General features: G+C 28.8%; 1 protein-coding gene across 1 annotated transcript; it reads right to left on the bottom strand.

The window, feature by feature from the left end:
* Nucleotides 1-10,203: 10,203 nt before the first annotated feature.
* On the bottom strand, nt 10,204-13,244 carry LOC100163037 (probable RNA polymerase II nuclear localization protein SLC7A6OS). The gene is given in 6 exon segments (NM_001293526.1): nt 10,204-10,704; nt 11,323-11,378; nt 11,894-12,046; nt 12,113-12,327; nt 12,791-12,916; nt 13,049-13,244. Coding segments are annotated over 6 exon segments (837 nt in total). The 5' UTR covers nt 13,190-13,244; the 3' UTR covers nt 10,204-10,558.
* Nucleotides 13,245-14,143: the final 899 nt, after the last annotated feature.

The raw sequence follows: 14,143 nt of genomic DNA, 5'->3' as shown, positions 1-14,143 counted from the left end.
ATGTAGATTGATCTCCAATAAATGTATTTGAAAAAATAGAATGGAAGTACATTAGACATATATCTTGTCCCCACATTTATCACAGATACACCAACAGAAAAAAACCTTACCTATATAATTTTACCAAAATATATCAAATGCAGTTACAAGTTCAATAATAGCTGGAGACAAATGAAAGTTCTGTAAGAAATCAAAAATGTTGTTTTTAAAAAATAGAAAAATCCTCTTAGTAACCTTTCTTAATATTTGAAACAAAAGGACAATGGGAAAATTATAATATTTATGCAACACCAGTTTTAACAAATAGGTAGGATTTATTTATTTTTTAGGGGGAGGGGAGATTATTTAGAAATAAATTATTTTCTAAAAATCTAAACTTCTTACCAAAATTGTTATAATATAAGTAGCTACACATTTTATAGATATGAATTTAATAGAATTACCTAGTTAAAATGTCGATTTTTCATAAAACGGTTTTGTTGTAATTTAAAAAAACATACCTACAAATGTTTTTGTTAAATTGCAGTTGTTATTACCTAATAATTATCTATATTTTTTTTTTTTTTTTTTTTTTATTTAATCAGAAAAAATAATATTTAACAATATAACATATTAAATAAAACATTAAATTGATTTATCTTTCTCCTGTAAGCTTACGCTTGTGTTGGAGAAAGAGAGTTATAAAGTGGTAGAATTAATTATATAATATCATATAAAAATAAATTTAACATTAAAAATATAAGAAATAATTATCAGAAACAAGTACACATAAAGGTAAAATATTACAACTAGGTAAAAATAATCATAAGAAGACATTTAACAATTACACTTATCATATTATTTTTTATATAGCATAATATTTAGTAACCCTAGTACAAGTATTAAGTTTTTCCATGTTAGTAAATAGCCAATCAGAAACCAATTTTTTCGCATACTTACGTGTTACACAAATGTATTTTTTATCATTATTCATGGAGTGAAGATAGTAGGACCTGATAGTCCAGAAATCTTTGACCATATGAGGTATTTGTATATGCTACAGGAGCATTATATGCTCTGTTTATTCTTTTATCTTCTACTCTTTTTAAATTAAACCAAGTGTTTATATTTTTAATTACCCATAATATTGCTAATTTCTGGTAAATTAATTTAAAAGGCAAAACATATATTGTAAATTATTTTATCTTAATTTTATAATAATATGTTATCGATGATTATATAATATAATACAGATTCATTTAATGCAACTTGTAATTATTTATAGTAAAATATAATTTCTGTATGTAATATATTGCATTATATAGCTATTCATGATTACTGAGATATAGACAGTGCACACATGTTTTTTTTATTTTTCGAAAATTAAACTTAATTGATACTGCGTTGTAGTATACATTATACACATAAAATAAATAGTTTTAAGCATAAAAGCCACGGTTGCATCCAAATGAGATAGGAACACCCTTGAGTCAAAAAAACAGTTTAACGTGTTTGCGATTTATATTCACCTGTATGTAGCATATGGGTATGTATGTATAACAGACATCATAAATATGAATATTTTACATTTGTTTTAAAAGAAAATACAAGCACGTACAACGTACGTTTACATTGAAAAGGGAAAAAACTATTAAAATGCATCAAAACCGTATAAAAAAAATACGAGGATATGGACCCGCTGACATTAACACGGCGTGCCATTAAGTTTAATGGCGTTAAGAATAAAAGGTTATAAGTTTTGAATAGTAAATAGAGGGCTTTTAGTTGTAAAATGAGTACGGATTCTGTGCATATTTTCTGTCGAGCAGAGGATGTATTATATTGTATGTATAGAGTAACAATGGAAATTAACTTCTAAACGTTTATCAGTTGCCTCTATACATGTACACTATTTTCCATCCTGTTTATTATAGGTTATACACCCAATATATACGCATATTATAATTTAGATACACATTTAAGTATGTATATATATATATATATATATGTATATAGGTACACGCTGTATACACTTGCATCATAATTGTATAGTAAAATTTATATAATGTTTATAAAAATATGTATTATAATTTATAATACCTATACAGTCGAGTCTCAGTAGGTAACTCGAATCTCGAGGGGAATAAAAATAAATCCTACTTATATATTTTTTGAGTTATAATATACCTACCTCAAACAAACTTAAAAACACTTCAAGGAACAGAAAAAATACGTGTTATTGAAACTTGACATTATTAACACTATATTATATTATATATTGCACATGCATCTATTTGGCATAATGTTAATTCCAAATGTTTTTGATTGAATACGATTTTTATTTGACATTTTTTCAAAACCATAGATGGATTATTAGATACCATATTATATAGGTATATCTAAATTGGTTTGATGAAAAATGTGTTGATTAGAAATTACTAATTATATAGGAACCAGAGGAACCTACTATTTACATATTTTATAATAATCTATCTATTTAGATACAGTCAACTGGAAACTGGCAAATATCTATATTCCTCACCCTCCCAAGCCAGACAACTATTATTTTGAAATAAAGTCCCTCGAAAATAGCTGTGCCACTATTGTACAATCTATTACTACTACCTAAGTATTGTTATCTAAAAAATAATTGATTAAATTTTATTAATTAACAGGATATTGAAAACCAAAAATATCAGATAAGATAACTCTCTGTAAATAAAAGTGTGCAGTGTGTTTTTTGTTTAAGTAATTAAGAATATTATATAATATTTGTGTTTAATTTTCAGTTAAAATTTTAAGTGCTAGAAATAAAAGACAATTATATCCCCGTATGAAAAACTTGTTGGTCAAAACACTAAAATAACCAAACATCCGATCGATTGGTGAGCTATGTATTTATACATTTCTTCCGTATTATATACAATGATATACACGTCACAAGGGTGAGAGTGTAATGGTGTATTCGCGGATTATGGAATCACCTTACATATAAATATGATAGACGGCGCGTTGCATAAGCAATTTCGGTACATCGGCGTATAGGTGACTTTAAAACGGTATCCGCAAAAGCACTGTTATCGGTAAACGGATTTTAATATGGCGATGTTCATACGTTGTGGCGACAATACCGTTTCGAGTATCTGTGTAACTGTGTGAACTATGCGAGAGTTCGTGACTGATGTTTAATAGAAAAATTATGACATAAAATTCTTGAATTTCAAATTACGTGGAAACGAAGTGGCAACCGTTATAGTTCTACTACAGCCAAGTTTCATTTATACCCTGACACCCTGTTGTAGTCACCCAGTAATTGATTCAGTTATTACATTATTAGCAAAGACATTTTGAATAAAATATCTTATTAATAATAACTAGCTCAACACAATTTCTATTTTATGTATTATGAATGATTATTATAACTTTTTAGTGTATGGGCTTAGACGAGTATAAAATAATTCACCTAACTAAAATATAAATGCAAAGTACGTCATACATGCGCAATACTACTTTTATTCTTAAATAGCAACCACTAATTCAATTTCCTTATAATTTTAATCAAGTAGGTACTAACAAATCATTACGTTAATTTTTACTAGTAGAATTTTTCAAATTTGTCTTGATACGCTAGAGACTAAAGAATAGCTTCTTTCAGCTGAAAATGTTATCACAGTTAAAGTTGTGTTTATTTTTAATAATATTTCAATTTAGGAAAGAAATCTCTTGAGTAACATATAAAAGCATCCAGAGGGTCAGTTGGTGCTATTTTTCCGTCTTTCATTTAATTTGACATAACTCGAATTCTGTTTTTAATATGGTTCTATATGCAATTTAATTTTAATCGTCTTTATTTAAATCATAAGCCGGTTAAACATCATCAATTGTTTTTCTGCATGCAAAAGAATAATCAAGTCATAGAAATGTGGATAAAAAAAATTGAAACTATGCAGTAAGTGCAACAATCTTTATTAAAAATATTATAAATATCTTCCTATGTTTTTAAATTCCCACTATTCTTGGAACTGTAAGAACACGTAATTTATTTTTTTTATTTTACTAGATCAAAGATTTATTTATACTCAATTTGACTTCTTGAACTTTTTAAGGTAACAGCTGAACATAATTTTATCTATAATAATGGTCGGGATGATAATTTATCATAATTTTACTTGACAATGTTATTATAATTTAAATTCAAAACCGAGAATATTTATTAAAAATAAATTCCAGGAGCATACCCTATATTTACAGCACATCAATAAATTATGAAATGGTATATAATAATTATAAATTTATAAGAGTATTTAAAATTATTTTATTTGTATCTCTTCTGAAATACCTCTGACCTCTCATCTATATATAGTCACATTAATTATAGTCAGGTTATGTACTAGAGTACTTGAGTTGGCATTGTAATAGATGACGTGTTAAATTTGAATTCAATGATTAATCATTGTATACGATGAAAAACGATTCTGAAAGAAGACGATCTAACATTTTGATAACCGAAGTTACCAACCAATTATTTTACCATTCATATTAAAAATATTTACAAATGTTTGAATATTTTTTTAGTTCCCAAAGAGAAACCACCATCGAAGGTAATGATAGGAGAATTTTTCTGTAAGAAAATAAAAATAAAAATAAAAAATTGCATAAACGTTTACATTTAAAAAGTGATTAATGTTCATCTACTTTGTACCGTAATACTGCACTGCAACCTGTATAATGTTAAATAACAAATGTAAGCCATTAGGTGTCCGCTCTCAATTAATACAGACGCGCGCGTAGTCTAAAACCGTATATAGTAGGTATATAATATTATTATTATTATTATTATTATTATTATTATTATTATTATTATAACTGGGCGGTGATGGAGCGCGCAGCTCGAATATACGACGCCACCAACGCCATCCGCATCCGGTCGCAGCGGTGCATCGTTATATTATATACCTATACATAATTAGGGTGTGGTAAAAAGTTTCCCTTTCCCCTGTATGCCCTAATATACGTGCGCGAATACTACGATGTTGATAAAATAATATTATAATTCGTGAACAGAAATTTATTTATTTTTTAGTGACAGCACACACACAATATACCTATTAATAATGTTATTATACGAGTACATTTATTGACGTACCTATACATAGTTATATTGAACGTGCGCAATATAAGTCATAAACGTGATATAAGTCCAACAGGCTACAGTAACATTATGTTGATGCAATGATGTTCTTAAATTAGGTATAACTATTTAATTTATTTGGCATATATGGTATTTAATAATTATATTTACGAGTTTACGAAAAATATACCGATGCAGACCCTTATTTTATATTTTATTGTTGTAAGTTAATTTTATTTCAATGCTATATCTGTTTACTGATTTGTTATACAACTTAATTCTTTCTGTGTAATTCCATTTCATTTACCTGAATTTGTTGTAACTCAAATTGTATCCTTGTATTCAAGGGCTAAGCCCGTATAAATTATGAATAAATAAACGTTATACCTATAGCTATTATATGTTTTAATATTTGTGGTGGATATCGGCTTATTATAGGTATTAAACGTTACGATTACGATGAATAATGCGCAATGAGAACCTACATTCATACTAAATTGACATACCTAGCAAATATGTAGGTTAAATCACTTAAACCGAGAAATGTATATTTATCGGGTATATTGTATAAACTACTCGTAATTATAAGCTGCAGTAGTATGGTGGGTGCAGGGTGATTATATGAATTTCCTTTAATTATTCTAATATTTTTTATAGTAATTATAATGACTTTGCAAACGTCCACTGCAACGTAGTGACAACTGCCAACTATAGGCACTGGAAATGATCGCGAGAAATAATAGCCCAATATCGAACACACGCGTCTGCCGATATTCGTACGGCCGCGGCGATCGTGAAAATAAACGCCGACGACGACACCAGAAACGCTCGTGTAAGCGAAAAATGAAGTCTTGCTGCACCACACTGCCACAACTACCTCCCGGCGGTTCGATGTCTCATACATATTACATATACATATACAGATAGTCATCCCACGGGAGGGCGTGTGCAATAAACTTCGGTAATTTGACAACTTTGGCGGCACACTCGAAAAACACATTTTTTTTTCTCATGTAGGTCCCTACACAGGCTACATAGTAGTCCTACACACACACACACACACACACACACACAGACACACACACATATATATAATATGAACATATATATACCACGTATGTGTTATGTGTATCTAGGTATGTACTATGTGTGCGTGATAGCGTGTGCGCAAATTAACGAATGAGATTATATTGAGCCATGTATGGAATAGATGAAAATTATGAGGTCAATATTTCATCTTTTCTTTTGCCACCATTTCCCATATAAATAATTATACTCGTAGTAGGTTATAATATTAATTATTAACATTATTATTATTAATATTAACCTAACATATAGTCCAATAGCCGACGTGCGTCTGTCAAGTACCTATAGTTATGTATTTATTTTTAGCTTTTCGGTGACATATCTATACGTGTATTTTAGTATTTATATATTTATATGCGTTTAGTGCATTTTATATGCAGTGTTGTAGAAACCACGGTGAGGGTGATTCATTGCACCGGAGCCCCACGTTTCAATATCTAATATGGGGCCCATACTTAAATAAATTATTATAAGAATTAAGAACCTATACTAATAAAAAAATTTCTGAGGAATCAAGCATAATCAAGTCCTCATGATAATTTATATTAAAATAGTGTGGTATTAAAATGATGTAACACATTACACCAGGGCCGTCCTAACGATTTGCGGGGCCCAGGGCAGAGTAAATTTGGGGGGCCTAAAATGTCATTAATATAATAATATTGATAAATTACCAAGTTTATAAATATAGTAGGCACCTAATACAATATGAAAAAAGGTGGACAAGTGGGTACCACTTTGCTGTACAGTGGGTGTCAAGCATGTCGTTGTAATGGATGTGTTACATTTAAATTATATTGATAAATTATTGTAAACGAAAAAATATTCAGAGTGGAGACGTTGTATCAGCTTAGCACACCTGTATAGATAATCAAATTTAGTAGTTAAAAAAAAAATTAACAAAGATCGAAAACGTGTCTTCCGGGGAACTATTTTAGTTTGATAGAGGTACAAAAACTTGTTGGAAACTTTCTATTAAAATTTCCTATGTTAGCTATCAAAAGAAAAACTTTTATGAATTTTGTCAAAATTTTAACTTTATACCTAAGCATATAATAAATAATTGAGCCTATGTATTTTTAAACTTTCATTAATGAAAATTATAAGGAACCTATCATTACCTTTTTAAGATTTTATACTAAATGAAAAAGATTTTATCAAAGATAATTTTTAAAAAAATCAGAAAAATGGAAAAATTTCTCAGGGGCTCAAGGCGTGGAAAATTCTAATATAAACATTTGTTGGAAATTTCAAGGTTCTGCAGTTATTAATTTTTTAGATACACCAAAAAAATAAAAATTGGTTTTGTATAAAAGTTACCTATTTTTTTTTTTCTCAACGCTTTCTAAAAGTACTTGAAATTTTTAATTTTGACATCCCAAAAATACCAACTAGTTTCACTTTTCTATCAGTTAAAATGCTGATCTCAAAAATCAGAGCACTTTTACTACCCAAAATGCACCTTGAAAAAATAGAAAAAAACGCACATCATTGTAAATTCAATACATTTTTTCGCTCCGCTCAGAATCTAATATATTATAAATTAACCTTCCTGTGTCTTAAATTAGCAAATGTGTCAGTAAAAATTGAAATATAAATAAAAATTTTGGTTGGTCAGCATTTTTTTCTATAAATATTATAGCTAAGTTGGTGTTTTTTTTTGGGACAGAACGCTTTGAAGATTTTTATGATTTTCAACTTTGAAAATTGAATTTTTATCATATTAACTCGTTTAAAATGCAATACATTTATTTGGCAACCGACTTCAATTAATATAAGTACGTATAGCCATATAGGTAGTAAAAATTACAGCAATTGAAGGTATAAAAATATAATATAAATGATAACTTTTTTTCTCATTACCTTGACTTTTTTATTGTATCTACAAAAGCGGGGCCTGTCCAACTGGTGAAGGCGCGGGGCCCAGGGCATGGGCCCCGCTCGCCCTGCCCTAAGGACGGCCCTGAATTACACATCTTCGGGATGGCTTAGAGCAGTGGCGGTTTTGACATGCAATTTTACATGAGGCGGAAAAATATTAAATAGTAGGTAAATAACTATTACTCTACACAAGAACCAAATATTATGTTAATGTATTCTTTAAATGGTATGGGTTATAAAAATAGAGCGGAAAGATTAGCCCATGAAAAAGAGATTATAGATTATGGATTAGCCAGTTACAATTAAAAATTATTCAGTGCTAATATAGAGTCAATAGACAACAGCGCGCAGCCCCCGCCTGCATACAATAGAGTAAAGAATATACACGGCGGCCGGCGACTGCTGCCATGAATGCTTATAATATTGTTGAGTGGTTGATTTTAGTCGCCTCTGGCGGCGGTCTGCGCATGCGCTATTCACATTATTTTACGAGATTACATGTGTGTGCGTAGACGCACCTCGCATGCACAAACTTAGGCAACGGCGGCTACTGCCTCTGTCGATCTCAGCGCTTTAGCGGTTGCGGCACCGGGCGCAATATTAAATGGAAACGGCTATAATAGCTCATAAGTTACGATAGTTAATTATTATAATTATTATTATATTACATATCTGTGGTACAACTGTACAAGTTCTATACGAAAAAATAATATTCAATATTACTGTTTATTAAACTTAAATTCTAAATCATTTAATGTCTGAATTATATAAATTAAAATTCAAAATTCAAAATAAAACAAAATTTAAAGAAACAAAAATTTTTTATTTTCCTGAAAATTACCTAAAAATTTTTCCCCAAAACCGCCACTGGCTTAGCGTGGATTAAGCTGGCCTAATCCCAGTAAGCCCCCCTACTTACGTCCATGCAAATAACTTTTATTATAACTTTTATTGAAAAACGGTCCAGGGAATTTTTTAGTTTGAAAAGTACAAAGGAATAGAAAGAAACATTAATTTTTATATAAATAAATGTATTAACTATAAAAACATTTATTTAATGAACAAACATATTTACAATGATTAACAACGTTAAATAAAATAACATTCAAATTTACCTATAAAACTCATAGGTACTTGACGCAAATATATTATCGAACTCCCAACATCTCAAAAACTCCATTCTATGTCCACAAAAATTCCCTCCATTTTTATCTAAAACCACTCACTGTTACTCCCACTGTATCTAAACTACACTAAAAGAGCTTCAATATTCAATAACCCACTATCTCACCATCCCAACCCATTTATAACAGACTCTATTCTCACCAGTAGCTTTAACATTATATTACAACAACTATAATTCCCAAATGGCTCCCATTTTTCACAACACCAAATACCTTCCCACTTAATACTGTTTAAAAATAGGTATGGTTAAAAATGTATTGGTGTTTTTCAAATTCCATATGCAAAATAAATTATAAAAAAATTACTATTGTCGAATATAGTAGCCATTTAGAAATTTAGGTACTCGTGAAACCTATTTCAACAGGAGCTGTTTGGGAACCAACAATGTATGAGAGCTATTTGGGTTAGGTTAGGCACAAATAGAAAAAATGTAAGGGGGGAACTCAAGCCACAACATTTTTTTTTTAAAACTATAATATAAATTATATTATTATTTTTGAGGAGGATAACCCCCCCCCCCCCAAGTCCCCCACCTATTTGTGCCACTGGTTTGCACCAACGGTTATGGTTTGGACAGGTGGTTTAGAAAAGATTAAAAATTCACCAAGGACAAAATATATCTATAATTATATAGTATTTAAATTAGTGAGTCTTCATTTTTATTTTTTAACCGCATATAAAATCTTGTAGGGCAATAAGTCAAGTATGGCTGGGCAAACATTATACCATTTGTTCCTTATTGAAGTCAGAAATTCATTGAAGCTCCTAAACATCTAAGATTTGTATTAACATTGCATAATTACAAAATATTTTATCAATGGATGCTTTATTAAGTTCATGAGTTCATATGAATAAATAAATGAATCTTTATGGACTAATTTCTTACAGAGAAAGTTTAACTTGAATACTGAAGGGCGATGATTGAGAAGATACAGTTTTAATAATATGTCAGAAAATAAATATTTACCATTGTATTATAAATTATTAATCTAAAATCCACAACGTGGATCAAAATAATATAATATAATCGATATGTTGGTTTACATTTGAGAGTCAACATTTAATTTAATAGGCACAGTTCCATATTGTGTTTGTTTATTTTGAATATTACACTTAATTCAGGGAAATTAATAACTACAATTATATACAAATTTAAAACAGTAAAAAAATTAAATATTTAATTCTTTTTTTAAAATTTAGATTATGAAAGTACAAATTATACTACTGTAATAAAAATTGATAAAATTAAATCTTGTGAACACAACTGATCTATTATAAATATTTATCTTACAGAATCTAATCATCTGAATCATTTGTACTACCAGAACTTTCATCCACACTATTATAAAAAAAATGTTCTTCCGCTTTCACACGTTCTTTATATCTTGCAAAACGTAAATCATAGTCTTCAATATTTTCATCGGTATCAGAACTGCTATCATCTAAAACAAATATATTATTATAAAATATAATTACATTTATCTATATAATATAAAAAAAAGAGTGGTATTTTCAATTTAACACAAAATCTCAAAAATTACTTGACTTATGAAACTAACCTTTTTTAGATGGGTAGTAATGTAGTATATATGTAGGAAATGCCTGCTAAGAACGGGTTTCACAAAATTCAACCACTAAAGGAGATAATAATGGATTGTAGGAATAAAAGAGTAATGCCATCTGTCCAGCAAACTCAAATTTAGAGTTAAAAATTATACATTTACGTACGCACCTTGCGAGGTCTACAATTCACCACAAGTGGATCGCCTACCTGATAATATACTGCTCGCATAATCACAAGCGAGTCTAAGTTATGAACACCATTACACCGAATATTAAATAACAAATTAAACAAAGTTTGAATCATAAAAAGTTGGCATTTTTAATGGGCAACAAAGTGCATGGGGTATGTTAGTATATATATATCATATATATAATATATTGCATACTATAATAGTATCCCACAATAAAACTATTCATTAACAAACTATTTAATATTAATTTATATAAAATTCAATAAATATGATAAATAAATAATAATGAATAATAAATATACTCACCATTTATATTCCATTGTTTTGATTTAGAAACCAGATTTTGACAATAATCATTTTCACTGAAATAAAAAAAAAACTTATTAAATTAAACCTTCATTATTGAAGATTAAGCCATTTCTTCTGGTATAAATAGTGGTTTTAAGACAGTTGGTTCCCGCAAAAATACGACACATGCGGACAATTGGCCCCCAGCTTAAAAGTTAAATACAAATATTTTTTTAGTATAGAAGTTTAGTAAAGCTCGTAGTGTTATACTTTAAAACACTTCAAAATTTGTAAATCTATTCTGATTAACTATTATGATACCTATTTGTATGCCTATTCATAAATGTGATTAAACTAAAGCTGATACACTGTGTTTGTAAGTAATATTTAGTTAAATGTTACTAAAAAATGTTCATTGTCTCAAGGAAAATTATTGGCCGAGGACCAATTGTCCGCTTACGGAAATTATATGTGGCAACCAATTGTTGGTATACCATAAAAAGTGACTTTTTAAAATAATAACCCCATTGTACTCGTACAACTTCCTAATGTTAAAACCAACTATCATGTATTTTAAACATAGAATTACTCGTTATCCATTTCATCTTCGTCAGGATAATCATTTCTCCAATTCCCTTCATCATTGGAATCATCATCATCTTCACAGTGTGAGGAATCATTATCAGAGCTATCAATATTTTGGCAAATATTGTAAAAATTGTCTGAATCTAATCCATGTACACTGAAAATAAAATATATACAATTTTAAATGTTCTTAAAGTGTGTAAAATGTTATTAATAATGATACCTATCAATATCTTGTATATCAATTGATTTATTATCATTATTGGATGCATAATACAAGTCGTATACATAGTCAATTGAAATTCCTTCATCTATTAGAGGTTTGCCATTATCTTCTACTTGCTTAACAAAATCAACAACTTTTATTTCTGAATTCTTTCCATCTATTTCTTCAATGGGTACTGTGTCTTGTTTAACAGCTCTGAGAGTATTAACTAGCTAAACAAATTTAATTTAATTTAAAGTACTAAATATTATTAACCATCAAATAATTAATAAATATTGTCTACCGTTCACAACATATATTAAGTATTTAAGTTAAATATGTTTTCAAAAGTAGGTACAAACTTTAGGATACAAAAACGGAATAATAGTATTGTCCCTCACTCCCTCCAATCTTAGCACAGGATATGAGTGAAATACATTATTATTATCAGTTTAAAAGCAACTATAAACTACTGTATTTAAAAAATGATGTCAATCTCAGGTAAAGTTAAAGCTCACTTACAGAATCTTAAATGTAATTATAGTTTAAACCATTCTTAACTAAGATGGACTTGTGAAAAAATATAGGTAGATCTATGAATTTATATTTATAATTGCTTGTCCCGAGTAGATCACCTACTTTATGATTTCAGGACTAATAAATTATAGGTAATTATAATTATAATTTAAGACAAACCTTCAAACGTTCTGCTTTAGAATGTTCAACTACATCATTAATATTTTTGTTTTTGTTCTTCTTTGTTAGCTCTTTTACGGATCTTTCTTCTCGAACCTCTTTCAATATTTGAGATAAGTTTTCATTCTAAAAATGAATTTGAATTGAATAGAATTAAAGATAAAATATTAAACTGTTGTATTAATATTATTAGATAGGTACTAGATAGGTATGAGTCTTAAAGTTATCTAACAGTTATAATAGGATATAAAAAATCACTTCGTCTTTTAAAGTTGCAGCAAATTGAAACACACAATCTCTACTGAACTCTGTACCGATAGTTTTTAATTTCTTGTGCGATACGACGATTGAGTTGAACGGATCTTCGTTGTGACGTCTTTTAACACGAACAAACGACATAGCTATTGACTGTTACTAGTTATGTTAAAGCCACGAGAATACGTGATAGAAAAACACGAAACAAAACTTAAAAGACAAAAGTTAAAACCACGAATTAAGATATTGATATCAATACACCTTGACTACGACTAAGATGATATCAGGAAATCCTTTATTATCTATATGGTTTTTATAAACAAAGAGAGATAAACGTTACCAACATCCTATCAGTGTTTTTTTCAAAGCTTGTTTATTTTATAGTCGTAATTCGTAAATTTATTTTATTTATTTTTAGATACCTAGTAAAAATATTCGCTTTTTTTATAGTAGAGCGAAGGATTGGATGTATTAGTTTTAACTTTTAAAGTGATATTTATTTTAATTTTTACTTTTTTGTCTAGACACTTTTTCAGGTAGTAAGCTTCGTCCAGGTTAGGTTAGGTCCCTTTTAAAATGTTCATATCTTGGTTCATATTATGCAGCATTTAAAACACAAAACATAAATATTAAATCATAATATTATATGCACAGTGCAATAAAAAGTTTAAGTTGTTTAGACGTTTAGTTATGTTAAAAAAATTTAAAAAAAAAAGATATAATAAGATAAAATAGGTATGTACTTAAAAACTAATAGAACCTCTTATAATATATTATATGTACGAGTACCAAATATAATATATAGGCACAGAAAATAGATGAAATCTATTCTGTGATATAGGTACCTAACTAATGAGAATAATACATTTTTATAAGACAATATTAGCAATAAATATTTTATTTGACACTAAAAACTTCTGTTGAAACCACGAACTACTACATAGGACTGGACACTCCGGGCAGGGGGAGGGTGGGACACCGGTCACAAAGTTGTACGGGTATGTACGTTTGCGACTGTGATGCTATCTAGTGACGTACTAGATTTACTACATTTCGAATTTTACTTTTATAAACATAATATTTATATACATATAGACT

This window comes from Acyrthosiphon pisum, chromosome A1 (genome assembly GCF_005508785.2).
Source record: "Acyrthosiphon pisum isolate AL4f chromosome A1, pea_aphid_22Mar2018_4r6ur, whole genome shotgun sequence".
In the NCBI taxonomy this organism is placed as follows: domain Eukaryota; kingdom Metazoa; phylum Arthropoda; class Insecta; order Hemiptera; family Aphididae; genus Acyrthosiphon; species Acyrthosiphon pisum.
The sequence above is the reverse complement of the archived record's forward strand: the minus strand, read 5'-3'. Positions and strand labels throughout refer to the sequence as shown.